Source organism: Dufourea novaeangliae, unplaced genomic scaffold, assembly GCF_001272555.1.
Source record: "Dufourea novaeangliae isolate 0120121106 unplaced genomic scaffold, ASM127255v1 scaffold11, whole genome shotgun sequence".
In the NCBI taxonomy this organism is placed as follows: domain Eukaryota; kingdom Metazoa; phylum Arthropoda; class Insecta; order Hymenoptera; family Halictidae; genus Dufourea; species Dufourea novaeangliae.
In genome coordinates, this window is record NW_015373895.1 from 2,667,826 (window position 1) to 2,692,762 (window position 24,937).

The 24,937-nt window shown below is 32.0% G+C and overlaps 4 protein-coding genes across 5 annotated transcripts in view; 3 read left to right on the forward strand and 1 right to left on the reverse strand.

The window, feature by feature from the left end:
* The first annotated feature begins 1,839 nt into the window (after positions 1–1,839).
* On the forward strand, positions 1,840–6,577 carry LOC107191023. 2 transcript variants are annotated; one of them, XM_015579955.1, is made up of 3 exons: positions 1,840–2,290; positions 5,891–6,085; positions 6,208–6,577. In XM_015579955.1, the coding sequence occupies exons 1-3, from the start codon at positions 2,039–2,041 to the stop codon at positions 6,442–6,444; spliced, it is 684 nt and encodes a 227-aa protein (XP_015435441.1). In that variant the 5' UTR covers positions 1,840–2,038; the 3' UTR covers positions 6,445–6,577. The 2 variants fall into 2 exon arrangements, with proteins under 2 accessions (XP_015435441.1, XP_015435451.1); XM_015579965.1 differs by having other exon boundaries at positions 6,262–6,577.
* A 2,725-nt stretch (positions 6,578–9,302) lies between these two features.
* Positions 9,303–10,385, forward strand: LOC107190096 (endonuclease III-like protein 1; the record flags this gene model as incomplete). The annotated part of the gene is made up of 2 exons (XM_015578833.1): positions 9,303–9,867; positions 9,984–10,385. Coding segments are annotated over exons 1-2 (951 nt in total), but the record flags the coding sequence as incomplete, so codon positions are not given.
* An 83-nt stretch (positions 10,386–10,468) lies between these two features.
* Positions 10,469–11,717, reverse strand: LOC107191101 (nucleolar protein 12; the record flags this gene model as incomplete). The annotated part of the gene is made up of 4 exons (XM_015580058.1): positions 11,706–11,717; positions 11,189–11,369; positions 11,004–11,109; positions 10,469–10,945 (listed from the first exon to the last, which is right to left on the reverse strand). Coding segments are annotated over exons 2-4 (693 nt in total), but the record flags the coding sequence as incomplete, so codon positions are not given.
* A 6,295-nt stretch (positions 11,718–18,012) lies between these two features.
* LOC107190107 (alkyldihydroxyacetonephosphate synthase) overlaps positions 18,013–24,937 on the forward strand; it is a 32,523-nt gene continuing 25,598 nt past the window's right edge. The window contains exon 1 of the mRNA XM_015578844.1: positions 18,013–18,260. Coding sequence (XP_015434330.1) covers positions 18,013–18,260 — 248 coding nt within the window. The remainder of the gene's footprint in view (positions 18,261–24,937) is intronic.

Here is a 24,937-nt window from a genome sequence, read left to right on the forward strand (position 1 = left end):
ATTGTATGCTGAACATAAACTTATGATAATTATTTTTTAGATAAATATAGTGTCAAAAAATGTCTAGCTGAAGCAAGGAAACGAAGTATTTATGGAACCCCATTGCTCCTATACAGAAAGTATGTACACAAATAATATCTAGCATTAACACTGCTTTTTCTACTTTTTCCTGAATTTCATTATGTAATAAGAATATTTGATATGTTAAATTTCATAGGTCCTGATGTACATGTGCAGGAGACAAAGCTAGGAGACATTCCACATCAAACACCTTCTACATCATCTTGGCGAGTAGTATATGGCAGTACATGATCATAAGTACTTATACTGACACACCCAGGACTGTGAAGAAAAAATTAGTTAAGGCATATAAAAGAATATGTCTGTTTCGTAAGTCATCCCGCATTTTAAAACAAGAAGTGAAGAGTCTACAAACAGAAATGACATCCTCATTCCCTGCAAGTTACAAACATTTGTTTTCTTCCTTTTTATTATTGTTCATTTTCGTATATTTCATAGATTTATACTATGAAGATTCACGGTACAACTGGAGAATGCATAAGTTGTTTATGTACAGACCAGGTGACTTACAAATAAAAAAGGAAAAATTCAATTTATAAATGTATTATACATTTGGAAACTAATGATATTCACAAACGAAAGTTATAACATTGTTTGTACTTACATTTATATATTATATGTACATATATCTGAAATTGTAAATATTTTTCATATTTATAAAATATACATGTGTGTAAACTAAACTATGTAATTAATACATCATCTATAATATCTGTACCACAAATTTATTTTTTCTTTAACATTATACTGATGTATACATATATTATAGTATACTATATACTATCAGTACTTGCCTCATCTAAATTTCTGGTTTATCGTTCACGCTTTATGTTCTTTATGTGTATCAAATAAGTATATATGTACTTTGTATTTCTCTACAAATTATGCGAGAAAGCATACATGTACATAAATGGAAAGCGTTATTTCCTGCTAATCTGTATAGGCGGCGAAGGTGGTTTATTCTCAAAGATGGCGTAATTTCAAAAACCCATAGACATAGAAATATAGACGGCGCATCTCCCTGACACAGGCGTCCCAAGTTTAAAAAGAGGTTTTTAAATCTAAGTAATGGGGGGTGAGGATCTGGGGATCTGAAATTAATCCGAAATTAATCCGTCTTTTTCTAAAGTTGGGACGTCGACTCAGCCTAAGGCGCAGTCTATATTTTTATGTCTATGCAAAATCCACACCAAATAGCCTCATCCCCATAGACATATTAATAGACTGCGCGGTCTTATGGTAGGACTGAAGTCGACATAGAGAGAAATGGAAATAACTGGAGCAGTTACTTCCCTTTCTAATGGGACTGTGGGGAGATTCTATACGCATAACGATTAGTAACCAACGTTCTCTTTAATATCTCGTTGACAAAGCCTCGGATAAAATTTTTGCTAAGGAAAAACTTATTTCAAATCACCTCCTGAGTCTCCCATTTTCGGGTCTTCTAACATTTTGTTACATCCTGAATAGTAACGGTGATAGTAATAAGTAAGGGATGCATTTAATATCAATTTTGAAACGCCCGCCATTGGTCATTTAGTGCACCCGTTTCCGGTAGAGGATGCTCATGTCGTGTTAACTAAATAATGTACTGAGTGGAACCCCCCGCATCCAGTGCATATTTAGTCCTACGTGACGTCTTAGTGTCTATCAGTGTCTATATGTGCACCTGTGTGCACCAATGTGCACGTTTTATCTGCATTGCGAATATATACATGTAACGATAAAGTTGTGAAAATTAAGGTTGCCGAGCACATAATATTAACTTAGAAATAATTCTAAACGTTTATTGACACTGACATACCAATAAAGTGGTAATCACCTTTTATTTTATTGGGCAATACTATACTTTGCTCAACTCAGATTAAAAGCTTAACAAACTTTCGGTGAATGTGTTGAGTGCCCTTTGTTGGGCACAAAAAACACCGTGAAAATTGCGTATATTTCACGAGAAGATATGCCAGACAGCGGTGCTGTTTATCAACCCACAACGGTGGGTTATACATACGACAGCGGAGGTGATGGTGCAGGAGGTGGCGGTGGGTTAAGAAGTGGTTTCTGGAGGATTATATCCAGACACAAACTCAGCTCTAAAAAATGGTTCGAATGGGTATTGCTTTCGGTTGCTTTATCGTTTTTTGTTGCTGGTTTGACGACCATGCTGGTCAGCTTAGTATCAGATGACACGTCACAGGGAAATAAAACAGAGGTAATTTAAAAACTGATAACCTTTTAATACAAGTATCATATATAATCACTTGACAATAGGAACATGTCTTGTTATTTTTTAACCGTGATAACTTCATGCCTTACAATTTAAAGTATATAAACGAAAATTCGTGGTTGTATCGAAGGCATGGATGTCAGTCATTTCTGATGATTTAAAAGTAGTTTTTAGAGTTTAGATTCTATGAAAATCTGTTGGGACAGTATTATTGAAAAAATATTAGTTAACTGAATGTGTATTAATGATTTTGGTGTTTTAATATGTTAAGAAACTTATGTTTTTAATCTAATGTTATATAAAAGTATTGTATATAATATGATAAGATAACAAAGTAAAGTGAAATATTTAATAGATCGACATACTTGATAATATGAGAAATTGCTATTTTCCTAGATTTTAAACAAAAATATAATTATTGCATTGCTATTTAATATTTTATGAGATATATATAGTGTCCCAAGTATACCTTCCAATATTTTAAGGGACTATGAAAGTTAAAATGGAACAAAAAATGTCTTGTGATACCACATTTAATCTGCTTCAGTTTTGCAATAATAATAATTAAATATGTTTATGGCATTAAATATGTAAAGTTAAAATATGTTTATGCTATTGCAATCTGGCTTATGCATAATTGTAAAACCAACAAACTTAGGTAGGTTATTGACTTACAAGTAGAGTACAAGACCTTTAGGTCACCAATTTAGTTGAGACTTTGAATATTGGTAGATTTTGTCATTCTGTTTATGAAACTAATCCATTAAAGGGTGAGATACTCAATATTTTTGAAGATATTTGTGATTGAAGTTTTAGTTCAAAAACCTATACTGAGGTACAGTTGGATTGAAGTAGGTAGCAAGCACTGCTGTGGTGAGAAGGTAGTATGCTAAACTATCATGGCCGAGGACCTTGGTTTAATTCCCTGCAAACTCACAGTTTCTTGTATCTTCAGTTTTTTTTTCTTGTATCGTTTATCTGTACCAAATAGTTAGATTTCATATGTAAAAACATATTGTAAATATTGAATAGATTCTTACAAATATATTTTCATGAAAATGTCTTTATTTACTATTATGGTTTTAAATTTATTTACAATATATATATATCAATACAAAAATAGTATTTATTGTTATGTACAAGAATGGTATTTATTATAAAACCAGGGAAAACAGTATAGAAAGATATATTTTCTAGTTGTAGATATAAATCCTTTTTATTGAAAATTTATTTCTTTTTCAGTAAATTGTCGCGTTCGCTTCTCCAAGAACTCTTATTATGTACATAATGATAAGTACCATTTTTTTATTTGTATGTATAGTAAATAAATTTAAAATCTTAATAGTAAATAAAGATACTCAGAGTTTCAACTAAATTAGGGACTTGAAGGTCTTGCACTCTTGTTAGACATTTTGGTTGTTGGAAAAGTAATATGCCTCTCAGGGCACTTTAACAATAAGATTGCCAAAGGCCATGCAACTGTAGCGAACAGATAGAATTACCAATACATTTCTATAAAAATACAAATAAGTTGATGCTTTTCCTTTTTAAAAGGTTTATGGCTGGGTCAGATCTTAATAAGATTTTGTCATAAACTATAAGTTCTTGTTATTTAGACCATTTGATTATGAACTTTTGTTTACAAACATCTCAAACTTGTTTAATTTGATGACTCTTAGACTAGAGGAGATATAACAAAATTTATTATTACATTTCTGTTCTACTTCTGTTCACTGGTAAATGTATAAAATTACAAAATTCTACGATTGCTAATAAAGACAGAAAGTACTTTAAAACTTTAAGTCTTTATTAGTATAAAATGAAATCAGTTTAAAGACATTTTTTATTCCATTTGAGCTCTTGTACTATCCTTCAAAATTTTGAAATATATAGGGTGGTCCACGCAACTTACCTACCCCAAATAACTTCTAAAGTATACATTGTATGAAAAAATATTTTATACAAAAATTGTATGGTTTGGAGGGATACATTATGTAATGCATATAATTTTTTTGTAGGTGGAGGTGTTCCGGAGATTTCAAGGTCCACTTCGTTATTTTGAACGGAATGCTATATTTTTTATGCCAAAATATCGCAGAGTGTTAAAATCTGATTAAAAAAGTATTGACCTTTATTAGCATTCAACCTAATAATTAACAAATAATTTCATTTCGTTTCTTGAAAATATACTGTGCGTAATATCAAGTTAGAGGTTCATTATCAGCAAAGATTTCTGTGAGATCATGGTGTTTACGTGACAATGTTTATCAACAATGCAGATTCTGTATGATCGCAACGCCTATTCTGTCTGTGTTTCAGTATTAAAGTCATTATCAGTGTGTCTACGTGATTACCTCAGTAAGATCAAAGCAAAAATGAAATATAATAATAGTGAACACTTAGATATGCTTTTAGTTTATGGTGAGTGCATTCAAAATGCAACAAAAATGAAATCTTTGTTGATATTGAAATTATTCGTTAATTATTAGGTTTAATGCTAATAAAGGTCAATACTTTTTTGCTTGGAATTCAATACTCTTCAATATTTTTGTGTAAGAAATGTAGCATTCTATTTAAAGCAACAAAGTTGACCTCGAAATCTCTAAAATGCCTCCACCTACAAAAAAATTATATGTACTACATAATGTATCCCTCCAAACCATGCAACTTTTGTATAACAAATTTGTTCATACAATGCATACCTTAGTGTAGTTGTTTAAGGTGTGCAAGTTGCGTGGGCCACCATGTTTATGTACATGAGGTACCCTGTGTACGAATGGGGAATCAGATCTTAATATTATTTATTATAAGTTTGCCACATTTATTCAAGTTCAAATTGGAAAAAATTAACTTTTAAAATTTTTTACATTTTTTTTAGTACATGTATAGTCTCAATTATAACTTTTATGTCATAATCATTGTAATAACCTTATCAAGATGTACTCTAATCGCATATCTATAAAAATAAGTGGGATATGAGAATTATTTTTTGGTCCTCAGTTGCTATTAAGAAGTGTATAAATTAAATCAGTTAGTTTTTTTAGAAGAAGATATTAAGTTCTTATGAACTATCATCTTGTATTTTTCTATGCATCGAATGTTTTTAAATGCATATGCATGTAGATCATTGAACACTTACTAACAATAAGATAATAAGTGGAAAATAAGGGATATTGATGTATCTTTTGGTTCATACACAACAATTTTACATATTCATGTACAACACATTTTAGTGTTCCCACACCTTTTTAAAGCATCACAATAATTTATTCCTTTGACTTTACATCAGATATTTATAGTTATCTTTGCAACAGAGTAAACTAAAAACGTGTGTGTTCCAAGTCAGGTGACTTGTATAAAAAGTAGACTTGTCTTACTTGTTCTTACTTAGTTTCGAATACATTTATGTTAATTAAAGTCTTCAAGTTTCTTTTCATTCGTTCATTATTTCGAATATATAGCTGAACCAAGGTTCATAGTATAGTTAACTGTATATTATTAGACTCTGTATAGTTAAGTTGTTTATAAGTATATGTGCATAGTTTTATGATGTATATATGTAGCTAAGATAAAAAATGGTTATAGATAAAGCTGGATGACCATCCAACAACATCAACAACAAATGTAGAAGAACACGTTGAAGATGCTGCAAAAGGTTCTATAGCATTAGGTGCTGGTATGATGCTGGTCGGACTGCTGTTAGGCTTTATTTGGGCTTGGCTTCGCTTCGTTCGCCGTGGCAAATCTCCAAGAAGTGGAATGGTTGGAAGTAGTGGTCAGGTAGGCAAAACATTTTTCTTAAAGGCATATATTTTGATTTTGGTTTTATTTACCGGATGCTCTCCATGCTCTGGTTCGTACGTTCGTTTCTTTATCTTATATACGCGTTGCTATGAGGAAAGATGTTGGGCGGTTTGAATCCATCGACTGACTTGCTGGTGGGTTCCACTTCGCAGTACGGGCCAGTACTCACGGAGCTGCCGAGTCACCTAAAGCTGAAGCAGTCAAGTTCGCATGACACTCCGGCGATACCCCTTTCTGATCAAGAAGAAGAGACTCGTACTCTAATGCAGGATTCTACGATTCCTCCAACTGTTTCTATCGGCCCTAATACTATCGCTAATCAAATTCCAGGTTGAGTAAAAAGGTTAATTGCATCAATGTGTAGTAAGAATACACAAGAAGGGCCCTGTTTTAATTTCATGCGAACCAACCTGAATTGCAGTCCCTGCCATTTTGCCACTTACTTGATTTTTGTATGAACAAAATATTGACCCCTTTTTTGACTCTAACCTTTAATAGCAATTTTAATTAGTATCAGTCTTGTAAATTCGTTTGAATTATTGCTTGCTTAGTTTTAAAATGTAAAAAGTTTTATTTCTATAGAATATGAGCACAAGTACTAATGTAAGGTCTCTATTTCCATACTTCTGTTAGCCTTAAATTTGATCCTTCTACTTTTATCTATGCATTCCTCCACTCCGTCCATTATTGTTGGTGATATGTTAGATAAGCATTGAATCCAGATGCTAGAAACATTCAAATAAAATGGTCTAAAGTACGATGTAAGATATTTTTCAAAAATTATTGTCATTATTATGATTATATAAATGCATAGCATGTTCAATAGTAATATCAATGTTTTTGGTATAATAGTAAGTTATATTAATATGGTATTGGTTTTAAGAAAAGAGTAGTTATAAATGATGTATAAATAAATAGTATTCAATTCTGTCCAAATTGAATGTAATGGCGGCATTAAGTGTGATTGACAATATACATAACAAAATGTTTGCTCATCCATATGTGTATGTAGAAGAATGAGCTGTATTAGCAAACTAAATGAACATGTACATATTAGGATAACATACATAAAATGCGATACAATGCACACTTATCTTTTGAAATTAAGATAAAATGAGTGTGAAGTGGGGCAGTGAAGGGAATGCACTGCACAATTTTTGTTATATTACTTTACTATCTTTATACTTACGTTATTTATATTTGATACACCTAATTGCATACAATTTAATTAAGATGTATGCCTATTAAACTACTACAGGTAAATCTTTTATAATATAAATATTTTAATCCTTTGATGGAATTTTGGACTCTGTTTTACTGTTTTCCCATGAATCTATTGAGACTGGGTCATATTGTGTACATATAAGGTAATCTACATTGAAGGTGTACTAATTGCCAGCAACAAATTTGGAAATATTATTAATGTATATCTAAGTAAACATTTTTATTTATATGTAGATATAATTTTATTTCATATCAAAATTGCATTTATGATAAAAGACCAATTTTTATCATACACATAAAATATTATATAATAATTTACAAGTACTCACATCATTTAATTTTATAAGTTTGTTATATTCAATAAAACATAACTTTTATAAAAAATGTGGACTGCTTTACTTGTTTATGAGAATTACTGAATGAGTGTATTTTTAAGATGGTCAAAAAAATCTGAAAAGTTTATCTGGATTCAATGCTATCATAAAATGAGTATGTATCTGATATTACTCTTTCAACAGTTGTGTAAAATCCAAGCTATATGTATATTAGTGAAATAATTATGCAATCATTTATGTACTCAAATATTCTCATTATATAAGAAAAATAAATAATTAAGAAAAAAAATTGTGATCCTATAGTTTTCCTCTGACTGATTTTTAGAATATAAACTATGCATATTGAATGTATAAGTTTAGTAATGCAGGCAAAATTTTATACGATCATTCATTGCATTTCTATGAAAATTAACAATGTAGAATTGTACGTTTATTCGTCAGTAGTTCTTACAGCTATGCGCATGTTTAGTTTGCATGAAGTTTAAATTTTAACGTTCGCGCTCGCTTTCACAGGTGCGTCATGGGCGGGGACAGTCATAGACATATATGTATAATAGACTGCGCGGTATTATGGTTAGGGATGAATCGATACAGGTAAACACGTCATAGCCGACTCTAGTTATTCTAGTACTATCCGTGCTGAACAACGTGGCAACACCGCTCATGGAGGATTCGGGAGTCCTAGTTTCAATAGTAGGGTCACAGCGGTCACCACGGGGCACGGTCGCATACAGTCGCATATACAGGTCCGGAAACTCCCGTGGCGGGAGGCAGCGGGAGGGGATCCCTTAATGAAGACCAAAAGTTTCATGAATCTTCCGCTAGCCACACAGCACTGCAATCGATGCGTCCGTACAAAAACGCATGCTGATGCAGCGCATGGTCGTATAAACAGTCGTATACACCGTGTGGAACACAAGTTGTACGCACTGCCAGTAGAGAGCGTGGCACGTAGTAATATGATTTTGACGTTCATTCAAAATATACAAATATTTTTCAGTGGAATATTTGACTTCTGTCCCTCAGATATTATTTTCTTTAACTAAAAGTTAAGAACGTCCTACTGTCAAAGCGTTTAGTTGTCATTTATTCATTCATCATGTTTTAAACACAAGAATAGATGCGCCATAGGGAAGGTATGCCGCGACTAACCGCGACTGAACCCATGGACATAGGAATTAGAAAACGGAGCGCAAGGTCTAATTCCTAGGTCCATGACTGATGTAAAGACTGTAGTGCCCTCGCTTCGTGACAAAGTTCGAAAGTACACTTTGTTTCTTGAGAGATCACCCCCACCACGGGAGTCCGGACCTGTATACACGACCGTACCGCCAGTGAGTTTGGCGGACGCTGAGTTGCCCATCACTGCTATAGAGGCTCGAAGGCTCGACAGTCTGGTTTGAAATGTCCTAAAATTGTTTGAAAAGTTTAATCATTAAAACATAATCAAACTGGGTTTGAACTGCTTAACCTGCTTGTCAGATGTTTAGATCAAACATCTAACACTTTAAAACAGTTTGTTTGCGGACTCACCATTAATCCTTGGATGTCAAGCAATAACAGTCGCATGGCGCCGATCTCTGACTTTCGGCGACCGTTATTGTAAAAAGAAATTACATTTGTATGTCATCATATTATAAACTTTTTAAAATGAGTAAAAAATTAAAGCTTGATGTTCTTACGTCAACAAGATCTTTACGATCTGAAAATAAAGCGGTTAATACAGATCCATCGAGTACAACATCAAAGTATTTTAATGATAAGGATATATTACCAAACACAGGAAGAAAGAAAAAGCGTACACCGATAAAAATAAAGTATGAAGAAGTAGAAACTGAAAGCAAGGTAAAAAATTGTGAAATGAAAGATGAAATTGTAAAAGAGGAGGTCATCAACATTGGGAGCAATTGGGTACCGGCAAACTGGGAAATTACTTTGAATAATATTAAGGAAATGCGAAAAGACCGAACAGCACCTGTGGATGAAATGGGATGTCATATGTGTGCAGATCCGAAGGCTTCTGCCAAAGTGTCTAGGTTTCAGTCGTTAATTGCTCTAATGCTTAGTAGTCAGACTAAAGATCAAGTTACTCATGCAGCTATGCAAAGATTAAATACTTATGGCTGTACTCCAGAAACAATAGCAGATACACCTAATGATGTTCTTGGAAAGCTTATATATCCAGTTGGATTTTGGAAGGTATAATTTTCTTGTCAAGTTAATAAGTTTATAATTTTCCCTAGGCTGATTAAATAAAGCATTAGTTTAAGATGACTAATATAGTATTGATAAAAAAGAATGATAATGTATTTTAGAGGAAAGCGGAATATATTAAAAAGACATCAATAATTTTAATAGATAAGTATGAAGGTGATATCCCTAACACAGTAAAGGAATTGTGTGATTTGCCAGGAGTAGGACCAAAGATGGCTCATATTTGTATGCAAATAGCATGGGGTGAAGTATCTGGCATTGGTGTAGATACGCATGTACATCGTATTTGTAATAGATTAGAATGGGCAGAAAAGACAACAAAGACACCAGAAGAAACAAGAATTGCATTGGAAAAGTGGTTACCAAAAGATCTTTGGAAAGAGGTAAATCATCTACTTGTTGGATTTGGGCAAGAAATTTGTTTACCACGATTTCCTAAATGCAGTGAATGCCTCAATAAAGATATATGTCCATTTCCTGTGAAAAATGGAACGAAAAAGAAGATAACTTTTTGAAAATATTTATTATAAGCTATGTTTATTTACAGTATTCAAAAAATGAAGTCTGAAAATATTTAATGATTTAATTTCTTTTTAAATTTCCCATTACGTTTCTGAATTTTTTGTACCCTCTTCAACTTTCTCATACTTTCTTTCTTATTTTTTTGACGCTCCAATTTTTGTTTTTGTTGGAATACTCTACTGTTTTTCACTTGCTTTAATGCAGCTTTCTTTATTGCCCGCTTTAAATCTTTTTTATTGTCAATTGGCTTATTTTCTGTACTTTGTTTTGCGTTTTTGATTTTCTTCTTTTTGTCTAATGCCATTCCTACAATTTCTTCATCACCTTCAGAATTTTCATCATTCTCTTCTTCATTCGTATTTTCTACATCATTAATACCTTTATTCTCCCCAATAAATGTATCTTTCTCTGTTAGATCTGCAACGTTTAATTCTAAAATGCTAACGGTATGTCCTTCTGTTTCATATTCTTGTTGAGACAATAACTGTTGAATTTCAGGAATGTCTCGATTTGACACTAAGTTTTTGTAACGTTCTCGTGCCTATAGAAATGGTACATATTATTATCACTACGATAACAAAATTGATACACATATTTACCTCTTGTTTAATTTTCTTCCGTTCTTGTTTCAATTGTTGCTGCAATTCTTCTTGAGCTTTCTTTTGCCGCTGTACTTTTCTTTTATGAAATCCCTTCAAAAAGTCTCTGTATTTGAAAGTTTGAAATAATTATAGTGTTTCTAACCTTCACTTACAATTTCATCAGTTAATCTTACTACACTTACCGTCTCTTTTTTTCATCAAATACAAGTGTGATCTTCCTACGTTTTTTCGGCTGACCAGGTATTCTGTTTACATTAAGTAATTTTGGTTGCATTTTCACATGTAGCGCCATATCCACGTGAGTCGAGTTTACATAGGAATTATGACACGGTTATGTATATGTAGAAGCGTCTCTCAGTTTTTCTGCACAGTTACAAAATAGTGTCATTGTTATTCGTATTTACAATAGGTTAAGTTCATAAAAGAAAAAATTTGTGTATACTTTATTATTAATATCTTAAACTATAGAAATGAAGAGATAATTATTTAGTACTGACATAAAAGTTTAATACAAATATTATTTTGGATATTCGTGTTTATAATGACAATTACTACTAAACTTAGATTCTAATTAAGAAATTACAGATTTAGGAAATCTAATTTTAAGAGTTTTATATGTGCATTAAATTGTAGTTCTTGTTCTTATTCATTAAATTGTTAATGATCCGATAGATATACACATTTATATAAAAGACATACAATCACATTAAAATAACTGCAATTTATTAGAATTCACAGCACAAGAAAATTTACAGTATAAATAACACACAAATTATTTGGACAAATTGAGGGATACTTCAGTCCGATGATTCGGTAATATACCTATATGTAATGCACCAGGAATCGGTTACTTATGCAGATAAAACTTTCGGATAAGGAGAAACATAAATGAAGTGTTAAGCACGATAATCCATCACCAAGAAATTAATTTCTAGATAGTCGACGCTTTTATAGTATTGAAACATTCTAAAATGGTTCAAATTCATCTAGTCAGATACTTCGTTCCACATAAACTGCGGTGTTTGTAATTACCAGTAATTACATGAGTATGTAAACATAGGACTGATTTCACGAGTCTCTTGTATTAATTCTGCAACTGCGCATGCGTGGGAAATCCCTTTCATGAAAAGAATCCCTCAATCTAGCAAGACGTAATATAGCATCCATAGGATGGGACATGTGAGTAAGGAACGGTCAGCGTGGTGAATCGGCTTGCCGCTAGTAGTAGCTAGTAGGTGGAAAGCGTTCGGCATTTCCAACAAGAGAATGTACCGGGTATAAGTGATTGGTTCCTTTCACGAGAAGAAGATCCGACGGTAGGCGGGCAGTCGTAGGGCGGGGGTTCTATTGATTTAAATTTAGTTTGCCGGTGCGCGTGTCAATAGTCAACACACTGCCGCGAAGAGCGCGCGCTCGAGCATCTACGCTTACACTGGTCGTGTTGTGCAGATCGAAAGGTTAGGCCCTTCGCGGTGCAGCCGATAGGATATGTCGAATATTACGAAAACGGGAACGATCGACGTTTTGGAGTGTTTAAATGGACCTACCCGATTCGAGAGTGTCATACCACAAAAAAGGTCAGTCTTGTACCGGCGATTTCTGGTTTGTGTTAGCTATTATGTGGAATAGGATATAAGTGCTACAACATCATGAAATGTGTTCACGACACTGTAAACGTTGTTAAATTATTTGTAACCACGCCTTAAGACGAGCACCAGCTGACTCATCGGCAGATGTTACGAATCCAAAGCACCCCTTGCACTATTCAGACATAAAAGAGACAGAGATCGATCGATAACATTCACTCGTTCGCTCGTGTTTGTGATTTTATGTGTTACAATTTATTCCCACGATAAAGGAACAAGACTAGTAAAATTTTTTATTTCTCCTGTTCCTGTTTTCTAACAATTCGTTACTTTTCAACAAAAATCGATTCATTTACCGGGTTCTTGCTCGCTATTTGAGAAGTTAATGCTCCTTCTACCGATTGGTTATCCGATTAGTCACGTGGTGTATGAAATGCGCGCCGAGAGTGTTATAATTTCCAATTTGAAATTACTCTTTCTTTTTATGTTAAATTAGTTCTCTAACTATTTTTATATAGTGATAATATACATTTAATAACGTTATTCTTTTTATAAATATTTCAAGGCAGGAATTATTGAAGTGGAATGGCTGGGGATATAAGGATTCCGAATTTCGGGTTAACGAAAAATATGTCCTCGAATTTACTGGCACTAGGTGAGTCGTTATCTGCATGTTTATATTTAATCATATTATCATTGGCATCATAAGAAGAATTAGTAAAAGTTTCGAATTGTTTTCTTTTATATTGCGTCAATACATCAATGACTTGTTATTGTACATACCTTTGTTTTAATGTACCTACAACTAACGAACTGAATAGACTATCAATTATGCACAGACACACTGCTGACTAGCGATACCTGTTTTGTAATTTAAGAAGTGCATAACTACTTTTGTAAGAATAAATATTCGAGAACTAAGTTTGCAAAGAAGTAATATAACGAAATATCAACGTAATAAATATTTCTGTATAAAAATGCTATTTACAAAAGAATAGTAATTTATTTATCATCTACATTACACGAATACTTTTTGTGTTGACTTACTTTATTTAAACTTAAAACGATAATAAAAAATTCTATAAGTTAAAAATACTGCAGTACATTAACAGTAATATGAAATAAAAATACTTTTTTGTAATAAAATTATTAATATTTATCTATAATATTATTAATTTAATTCAACTTAATGTAACAATTGTTTACTAAAACTTAAATAATAATCTCTCTGAACTACCGAAGTTTGTAATAAGAATATGCTTTTGTTGAATTTTGTGTTAAAAATAACTAATTTGAAACTTGGAAACTTTGAATATTACGAGTAATGTGCGATACAAGGAACCTTTAATACTTTACAATTTCAGATTATTGTATTCGTAAAGCAAAAATTTCATTTCGTGTTGTATTTTTAAGGTCTTGTTTGCGAACAAAGTCAGATTTCCGTATTTACTAATTCTTTACACGTGTAACTGCGTTTATAATAAATTATGCGAACGGAATAATTGTCGCCAACGCTCATACAGCTTCTTTTACAATAAAATTATGCATACTCTTTGAGAAGTTGATCGTGCACTCAATTCTTTGTGAACTTAACGTCATGTGTCATTGAATACATAGAATTTGATTATTCAATCAGCAATATTATTTATGCCCATATTATCATTTGTTTTTTTTTCAAGTACATTAACATTGGTTTATACATGTCTAAAGTCTGAAGATTCATGACTTATTATTTTGAAAAATGTTCATCTGTTGTTTAACTGTGTATGAACTTTTTCGAGTTACAATAAGTTTTCGTTCAGTTTTGTTTTGAAATAAATTATCAGTATTCGTGTTCTGGTTTATTTTTACTTTAACTTATCTTGACATTAGTTCGCGTTTATTGCAGTTCCTCTGCACTAATTTATTTACATTTAACTTACTTCGAGTATTATGTTGCAAATCTCTTAACTTGTTTATGTCCAATTTCTTCTTACACAGTGAATGTACAAACGATTTGTATTTACTTACTTTTTGTTTTAAATAATTTCATTAATTCTTAGATCATGTTATATGAATTTTTATAAATTACCTCCATATGCTATTGCATTAAGCAACCAATAAACTGCCGACTGTATGCATTAACGTCGCAATCAAATGTGTAAAGTACGATGAAAACAAAATTTCAACGTGGACCAGAATTATTTTTACTTTATTCTTCATTTCGTACTCTTCTTAACTCTCCTAGTATCGACGGTTCGACGGTTCTAACGCTAAAGATCGCTTTCTTCACAGAATATAAATAAACAACAAAATATGGGAAAAAACACGAGTAATTAAAGAGCATTTATTCTGTATACACAATAAAATATTCTTTGATTCACAACGTATTTTCCACATGTATCTTTGGTAATTGTTGTCATTATTAGAGCATAGAATTAATTTCATCAGTACACCCGAGTTGTCTTATACTATAAGACTTATAGGTTTTAATATAAATAATCGTCGGCCTATAATATTCATCGTAAACTGAAATGTCCGACGAAGCTCTCTAAAACGTTGGTCAAAATAAACCTGGCATGGACGTCCGAGGGTTAATTAGTGAGATAAATTTTTCGTTAACTCTAATTTCCCAAAAATAATCTATAAAAACCGGAATTTATATAAATATCCAGTCTAGTCATTAACTCATTAACGCTCGCGTTTTTTGACAAAATCCTCAAAAATATATTACTTTTTTTTTATTCGTGGAAATCATTATTCGAATATATTTTGTGCAATACTTACACATATGGGGACACAAAAAAAAGTATTTAATTAAAAATATTAATTTTATTTCTTCAAGTTGTACAGGGTGTAACACAAATGTTAGAGGACCCGGAAATGGGAAACTCGTGAGGTGATTTTAAACAAGTTTTTCTTTAGCAAAAATGTTATCCGAGGCTTTGTTAACGAGATATTAATGAAAAACCCCGACCAATCAGAGTGCGAGTCTGCCAGCTGAGTTCCCGCGATAACGTTGACTACCAATCGCAGGGCGTAGATATTTGCTATAGGTAGCTAAAATAACAAAAACAAAATTAATCTTTTAAAGGGCCTTTGTGTGTAATTTAAATTACAATCTGTCAGATAAAAAGCAGTTGTCCGGATACTATTGAATCGATAATGTATTTAGATACGACGTTTAGCATTGTTTTAAAATTTTAAAGTATATCTTATTTACTTTCGATATCGTGACCTTAATAAGTAAAACTCGTAACTCCATTTAACGGAACTTTACAGGGGAGCAATAAAACAGTTTAGAATTAATTAAACTTATTAAGTTACAGAAAAGAAGTAAGTTTTTTTGAACTTTATTTAATTTACAGGAGTTGCGGAATTATTTAGGAAAATGTATTTATTTTTAGTGCTTTGGGTGACACTAAAATGCAAAATTAGCCCAAAAGTGGAGTTACGAGGTTTACTTATTAAGGTCACGATATGTCTCGTTTTGATGTCCTTGTCTGATGATATATGCATGGCGAAGTCTGAGCCGATTATAAAAATGGTCATTATCTGATCAAATACGGTTTCACGCCGCAATAATTTCGAAAAAATTTGTCGAGATTTTTGAGACAATATCGTACTTGTAATAAATGGAGTATAGTATAATTCAATCAGGTTTTTATTTTATTTGGAGTTTGATAGAACTCTCAATGGAGTAAATAAATTTTTATTCGATTCCAGTTTCTGTAAATTAATCCATAAAAACTTATATTTGCATAAATATCCATAGTCTACGTGACACTAGAACTACCGAAAATGAACGTGTTTCTATTTCTATCTCGTTGGTAAAATGAACAGTTTGTTGAAAATATGCAAATCGCTAAATCAACAAACTTCTTCATTTATGTATTGCAATAAAAGTTGCAAAGAATCTAAAAAAATACACTGCTATAGCATTTTAATCATTTTTATAAGCATTTACGAATCAGTCATTTCGACTGCTTTGATAGTTCTAGTGAGACCCGAGCGTTCAAGCAATTACTGCGTTCATTATATTAACATATTATCACTAGATTGCAGATGTTTATGCAAATTCAGAATTTTAGACATTAATTTATAAACATGAAAATGAGCTAAAAATTTAATTTCCTGTACTAAATGTATTATTATGTTGGTAGCAGTATATAAGTGTCATTAAGTATTTCCCAAGTCTTTATTTTACTGCATTTGGCATGTTAAAATTTGCTATAAATGCATAAACGTCCGTAGGCTAATTATCACCATTATCGGTTCTTACATCAAGTTATTCCCACGCCGATTTAGTTGAATTATAAATCATTCGTATACCAAGTTATTTCTACCTGAAGTATTTTTTCCTACGCCTTATTTAACCCAAATGACTTTCACTTTAACTACCCCTATGTGTTACACAGGCTCAGATAATAATACTTCCAAGATGTGTAAGCCTCTGCGCTCCGAGGGGCCAGCTTGTTATTAGAGTTCTAGGCCCAGTAAGCGCAAGCGGGCGTGCCTCGTCATTCGGGTTCATTGGGTTAACGCCTACATTAATTAACAGTGACGAATTAGTGACGAAATACGAATAATAGGAAAAAGATTACGATACTATGTCTTATCAAAAAGATCGGGGACTTTATGTATAAATCATTTATTATTAATCTTAACAATAATTACATAAGATCACTATGAAGGTAATTTTACTCTGCCCTTAGTGGGTGAAGAAAGGTGAGCCACGTCTGAGAACAAGCACGCATTCCTAGTAGCATTAATGGTTGGCCAACGGTATACAACAGTTGGGAGTTAGTTGGGATATTGTTAGTATTTTTGCCTACAAATTCCCAAAATAGAGTCTTTCGACGAAAAAGTTATGATAATTTACCAACGAATACCCAATGTTGGGCCTACAATTATTATAGTTGGTTAAGTAACAAGAAATTTACAATGATAATACAACATCGGCCCACCCAAAGTTTTCCAACATTTAAATATCGTCTTAAAGACGTCAGAAACGTTGCTACAACCAAAACCTTCTTATTATATTTTCAATTGATTTTTTTGTTTCCTTATTTATTAATATACTCGCAATTTGTTACTGTTGCGCAACGCATTTGACATTTAAAATTTTGTGAAAATAAAGTCAGGGGACAGAAGATTGGAAATAACTTATAATAATTATTTGTAATAATTAGCTACATGTATAAATTGTACATAATAAATTGTAAAGGTAACTTTGCTGGTAAAACACTTGTTTACCTGTTTAATATACATATACAATTTATACGTATGTATATAATTATTATAACAAGTAATTATTATAAATATTATTTCCAGTGTTATACTCTTTCAAATATTTTTAAAGGACTTCATGTAAGTGTAGTATAGCCAACTGCCTTCTTCTTATTGGATTATTGTAGATACTCAACAATTGGCCCTACAGAATGAAATCTCCAGTTGGTCCCTCATATTATAGTGACGTGGGGCCTACGTTGGGTATGATCGTTGGCCCAGTTGCAAAAAAGGGTGATAATTCTAACTGTTGGCCAACCAATACTTGTAGTATTCGTTGGCCAACAGTTAGAATTGTCACTCTCCAAGGCAAAGGCTTGGTCAAGTCACATCAAAGGCCCCTCAAAATGCCAACAATAATTGCTACTAGGGATGTGTCGATCAAATATGAAACTGAAATGTGATGCTTCGTCTCCACATTGCAATCATAAATTTATGTTTTGTCCCCAGTTGTGATTTATTTTTAAAAATTCCATCTTTTTTCTTCGCTTTAAACGGGTACTAAAAGAACGACATTGCGCCACGCGAGAGGCAGCAATTAAGAAATTACAGGAGGAACTAGAATAATTGATTCCGGCGTCCGCTTACCACGCTGCTTTCGAGAACTGGAAGAAAAAGATTTTAACGATATAAGGGCAGAAGAAGGTTACTCTCAAGGTAACTTAAAGTAATTATTGTTCAGATTAATAATAAATGATTTATAGGTACATAAAATTTTCTGACTTTATGACCAAATCTTGTATTAAAAATTTAAAAAGACAAGAGCAAATTGCTGTACACTGAAACATCACAGATTTGCGTTCTTGTACCAAAAAGTGTTAAACTTCACATACTCGTTGTTAACTTCAAATTATTCTTACGTAAATGTAATCCTGATCTAATTTAGTTCTTATAGTTAGTTATGGTTTTTCAATTTTGCAGGAGCAAACAAAATTCTGCGATTTTATTTATGAATCATATTGTTCCTATATCTCAAGAACGTTATCGTATAAAAAATAGCACAGTATTGAATTGTTTCTAAATCATATAAACAACAATTTTCATTCTATACATACTGTAGTAAACTTAACAGTGACCCAGATTTTTTTACTTTTTTATTGTTTCGAAATCCTCCATGCTCTCCTCCCGCACAAAATTTCGTATTTGAATTTTCAATACAACCATTACTCTTCATTTGTGTCGAATTTCATGTAATTTCTTCTTTCTGACAACTTTCTCTGATTGCGTATTCGTCATTGTAACGACTGTGTAACTAAAAGCAGTGCATTCGATGGAAGTACACGATAGGCTGGTATAATTTAATAATTTTAAACTGGAATTTAGCGATAATATTGTATAATCGTGTTCCATATTGCTTGACAATTGAAATTAAAGTTTTTTGAACATATTAAGCTGAATGTAGATAGAATTGCAAATCGATTAGTATAATGTTTCAGAGTTGATTAGACACAGTTCAAGAAAAAAGTACTCTGAAGCATTATATTGATCGATTTGCAATTCTATCACACTAAACGTCCATTCACGTTAATAACTCTGCTAAAAATAAATCGTTACTGTGTTGCAGGTAAATAAACATAACTATAGGTAGAATTCAATGTGCTAGTACTGGCAGTTTTTCGCGAATATCTCGGAAACTAAGTAACTCCCTCCGTTATATGTATAGGAAAAAATTGTTCAAAATGTCGAATTTTACAACATATCCAAAAATGATCGAAATCGGAGGGCAGACAGCTTTTCTGCAGTTTGACCATATGTATATTGTTGTGATAATTAAACTACGGATGTTATGTATTTACTAAAAAAAAAGAATGTTTACAAAGTCAGTACATAAAATTATTAACGCAGTATGAATTTCATTTCTTATTTGTAAACCTCACGAATAAATAGTTAGTAAAATGTAGAACATTCATTGGGCGTGTTACATTCGCAGAAACCCGTGGAACCTTGAAAGAATAATTAAAAGACTATGTAGCTAGCCAGCAGGATTTTACTTTCATTTATATAAAATATTTCCCGATAGATGTTTCACTTCGATAAAATGCACTGCGCGTATGCGTATATTTGTGCTCGCATCTTTCATTTCGTACCTTGGATCCCACCGTTCTTACTTTTATCTCTTTTATCAGTGTTTACACGTATAATGTGTCCCGCAAAATAGAAACTAGCTGGCAGGGAGCGATTGTAATACGAACTGAGTATCTTGGGATAAAACTTTTTCTTGGGAGACCATGTCCCAATAGAACTCTATTTGGAAAGTTTCCTTGCACCTCATCGAGTCTATGTCACGAATTTCTATACAAAATGTCCCAGGTAGGGTGCTGGGCCCTATTAATGTGCTATTAAGCTGACATACTCATTAATGAATTAATTAATGAATTGTATTATATAAAATAATAATTAATATAATTATAATTATATATATTAAATTAATAATGTTAATGTATTATCTGAATTTATATTAGTTTAAGAAATTCTTTTATCGAGACATTTTTTCGAGTTAAAATATCAATTTTTTATCATTTTTTAAATTAAAATGGTAATACATGTTTTTGGGTCAGTCGTGTGTTTTTAAAAGTGCTTATACCACATTCACGTACATATGTGCCTGTCCTAAATATTGTTTCTGCAATTAATGTGTTGTTTAAATTTTAAACTCGTCAAACGATTTCTTGTCTCCAAGTAAGGTGTTCTTATGCGATTGTAACATGATCCTTTCATTGCAAAAATAAAATATGCAAACTATTCTGTATACATATTTCAGTAGCGAAAACAAGGTTAGGTTTACAAGTTCCAAGGGAGCAAGCAGTCACATTAACGCATACATGCATTATAATCTCGCGGTATTAATAGATTCCCTTTGAAAATACGGAAACGTTACAAAAGTGCTTATTTTGATATTTTTTCATAAAAGTAAAAGGCTTCATGATATAATCAACACTTTATATTTTATATAAATGAAAATCATGACAATTATTTATTTAGTTGCTTCTGTTAAGTATGTACATGTTCCTTCACGTCTTTGGCAAGGTATTTAGGTAATGTGCATCTTTGATAAATGTTTATTACACTTTAATTGTTTAAAAATGTAATATTTTCATGTGTAACCCTTACATTAATAGTTGAACTTAATTTATAAAAGCAATATTTTTTATTAATTTTGCAAGCTTTTTTTTTCGGCTTTATATTTAAAACTACACTGATAGGGATAGACTCATTAATATGGTCAGTTCCTTATACGTTTCGATATTTTAAGAATTGTTTGGGGAATTCGAATGGACCAAAACAATGTCTTATGATAGTTATTATGTCTGATCTGTTTGAATCTTCGAGCAATAAAACCTGGAACTTACAATACAAATGCGCTTTTGAATCGGAGTGCAGCTTATGCACGTCGGTGAGAGGTCATCACATTCAAACAGGTCGTTGGCCTAGACTAGGAGTCAACAATTTAACTTACAACAATTTAAAAATGATTTGAGAGCTATAAATATATTTTTATAAATAAGGAAAATTTAAAGTAACATTATAACAAGTTATAATATTAATTATACCTTTATTAAATGAAGAAAAAATCTCAGAAAAATTGCTCACATTGATTGTATTTACATTTTTCATTGTACTTCAGAGCTACACGTAACTACCCAAAGAGCCGCATTTGGCTCGCGAGCTGCAGTTTGCCGACCCCTGGCCTAGACTCTAGACATTTCAGCTGTTGGAGAAAATAGTGTGTGTCTCTTAGAGCATCTCAAGACTCTCAGAGATACTACATCTGCAGTTGCAGAGAGTGGATGCGACCATTGTATTGAACGGAATGTTTTCTCGGAATAAATCTAAACATTGTATTCGTTAAATTTTCATTAGAATCTCGGATAAAAAAGTCGCAAAAAGCGATCTTTCCTATTTTCTTCGCAATTCCGACTAATTGCAACTTTTTCAATATTTTGTTAACACGTACCCTAGCAACAATTACTGTTGGCATTTTGATGGACCTTTCATGCACTATTGGTTGGTCAACAGTTAGAATTGTCACCCTTTTTTGCAACTGGGCCATCAATGAATGTTGGGCCCACGTCACTATACTACGAACGGTCAACTGGAGGTTTCTTTTTGTAGGGCCAATTGTTTAGTATCTACAATAAATCAACAATAGGAAGACAGTTGGCTATACTACACTTACATAAAATCCTTTAAAAATATTTGAAAGAGTATAACACTGGAAATAATATTTATAATAATTACTTGTTATAATAATTATATACATACGTATAAATTGTATATGTATATTAAACAGGTAAACAAGTGTTTTACCAGCAAAGTTACCTTTACAATTTATTATGTACAATTTATACACGTAGCTAATTATTACAAATAATTATTATAAGTTATTTCCAATCTTCTGTCCCCTGACTTTATTTTCACAAAATTTTAAATGTCAAATGCGTTGCGCAACAGTAACAAATTGCGAGTATATTAATAAATAAGGAAACAAAAAAATCAATTGAAAATATAATAAGAAGGTTTTGGTTGTAGCAACGTTTCTGACGTCTTTAAGACGATATTTAAATGTTGGAAAACTTTGGGTGGGCCGATGTTGTATTATCATCGTAAATTTCCTGTTAATTAACCAACTATAATAATTGTAGGCCCAACATTGAATATTCGTTGGCAAATTATCATAACTTTTTCGTCGTAAGGCCCTATTTTGGGAATTTGTAGGCAAAAACACTAACTATATCGCAACTAACTCCCAACTGTTGGATACCGATGGCTAACCATAAATGCTGCTACGATTATTTGGTACACTAATCCTTCTAACTTCACAATGAAACTCAAGTCACTTGGTCCAATTTTGAAAGATTCCTGTTTTAAAGGGTGTAGGAATACTTTTTGGACCCACTGTATACTAAAATCTAATCAGAATCTTTGAAACCATATTAGATAGATGTAAACTTTACTGTTTGTTCAATTCTTACTGTTTGTTTGACAGCAGCGCCGATCAGTACATAATAATTTCTGAAACTCATAAAACAATATACGACGAATATGCTATTTTATTACTCAACGTTTTTGAATGATTTTTTTTTATTTAATATTTATAGTCATATCAATCTCTAGAAGGAATTTATTAGTGATTCATTGTCAGTTTACATTACAATTTGAAATACTCGAATCTTTGACAAACTTTTGTGTGCTTTAGAAAGGCTAATAGCTGTATGTAGTATTTTCTTTGGATGATTCAAGTTGGTAAGGATTGGTGTCAAGAGAGGAGTCAAGTTTGAATAAGGTGGTAAGGAAGAAAGAGTCGTCTATTCGGTGAAAATTTGTTGCAGCGTAGCGTAAGGTAGTCTACAATAATTTTTGATAATACAGAAGTCACTTATTGGGACTTTTATTTAGGAGGTGCCAGTGTGTAAATCTTGTATGGCTGTTTTCGATTCTTGAATATTGTGATCTTATCTTGCCTAGAGAGTTTATTTGGTGAATTGTTTTTATAAAAAGTATCCTTAATTGTCAGTAGGCACGAAAAGGCTTTAGTTTCCCATTTTTGGCTCTAGTTTTCTTGAATTGTCTGTTTTGTAAAGGAAGTCATGTTATTGGCTGCCAAGGGGCAAATATGACTTTTGTAACGAAGAAAGGAACCAGAAAGCTCAAAATAAAAGAATAACCATTGGCGCAACTAGAACTTCTTTCTGGGAGGGCCAGGTCCTCTGACATTCGCCCATAACACAGATCGTGTGGGTTGCACAAAATAAAGTTACATATTTTGCAATAATTATTTACATGTTTATTTAACAGTAAAACTAAGAATAGAAGAATATAAACATAATTCTTAAAAATTAAGGAAATTTGAGATTGATTAAAATCAAGAGTATATTATCTGCAGATATCTATAATTAAAATGTATCATATATAAGCTTTAATTTGCTGTTTTCTTTCTGCAAAAATATTTTTCACATTCTCGAGCGCTAGTTCCCTTAATTGCATCCGACCCTTCAATTGAGGTTGCAGGATTATTAGTTAAGTAGAATGTAACAATTAAACAACTTAATTCTAATACAATTTTACTTAATAAGTTAACGTAATGAAGATAGTATTGTATTTTTTCTACTTAGTTGCGTTGCGTATTGCATTTCGGCTCAAGTATTTATTTTTTATTTTTTAACAGGATTTTACCAACCGACGAATGTTTTTTTTACATATTTCAATAATTTCTGGACGGGGGGCCAGGCCCATCCTGGCCACTACCTAGTTACGCCAATGAGAATAACTATTACTGAATTATGTGATTTGTGGTTATGGTGATATCTTGTAGAAAAAGCAAAAACTTTCCGTTCAACCGAGTACAATTAGTTTGAAGGATTTTATCAAGCAGGAATAAAATAATCAGCAGATGATAAGTGGCCAGTTGTACGGTGTGAAATACACGACCGTAAAGGTGGAAAGATCGACACTTTTTCCTCTTCGGAATGGTTTATGGCTCGGTTAAGACTCGACAGGGTCTCGTTGTAAATCATGCACTATTCTAGGTGGGAATCGATTATTGCCTCGTTAGAAACGTCTGATTGTGAAGCAGTATCTTGGGACCTGTAATATTTGTATGCGTTGTTTTTACAAACATTTTGAATCAATCGAGTTTTATAACAGTTAAGCTGCAGGAGATACCCAAAATTTATTATGACTTTTTTTGTTCTGTTTCTATTCACTGACAAACCTGCGAAATTACAAATTCTTACGATGAGAATTCTCTTATCACTCCTTAAAGTATATGTAAATGGACCTTTCAACTTGTTAAGGTCATTGTTATTTTTGTTTTACTTCCAAAAGATATAGCATTTCTTCAATTGTTTTTGTGTCATTGGAATAAATAAATAATATTTATTTCAATAAATATTGTCGATATTTAAAACAATTAACCATTTTTATAGATTATTTATAAATTTTTTAATAAATCTAGTAACCAAATTTTATTCTCTTCGTAACCGATATTTTATTTTGAAATTTTTACGTTTCGTCTCAATACTGTACGTCTATATACATATTGGCTATATTCATTAGCAAATTAACTTCACTATGAAA

What these genes read in the sequence shown, in the direction of transcription:
- LOC107191023 (XM_015579955.1), top strand. Translation starts at nt 2,039, where the DNA reads ATGCCAGACAGCGGTGCTGTTTATCAACCCACAACGGTGGGTTATACA. An exon ending in CACAGGGAAATAAAACAGAG is followed by an intron (nt 2,291 to 5,890) that starts GTAATTTAAAAA and finishes AAATGGTTATAG; the next exon opens with ATAAAGCTGGATGACCATCC. An exon ending in TGGTTGGAAGTAGTGGTCAG is followed by an intron (nt 6,086 to 6,207) that starts GTAGGCAAAACA and finishes CTATGAGGAAAG; the next exon opens with ATGTTGGGCGGTTTGAATCC.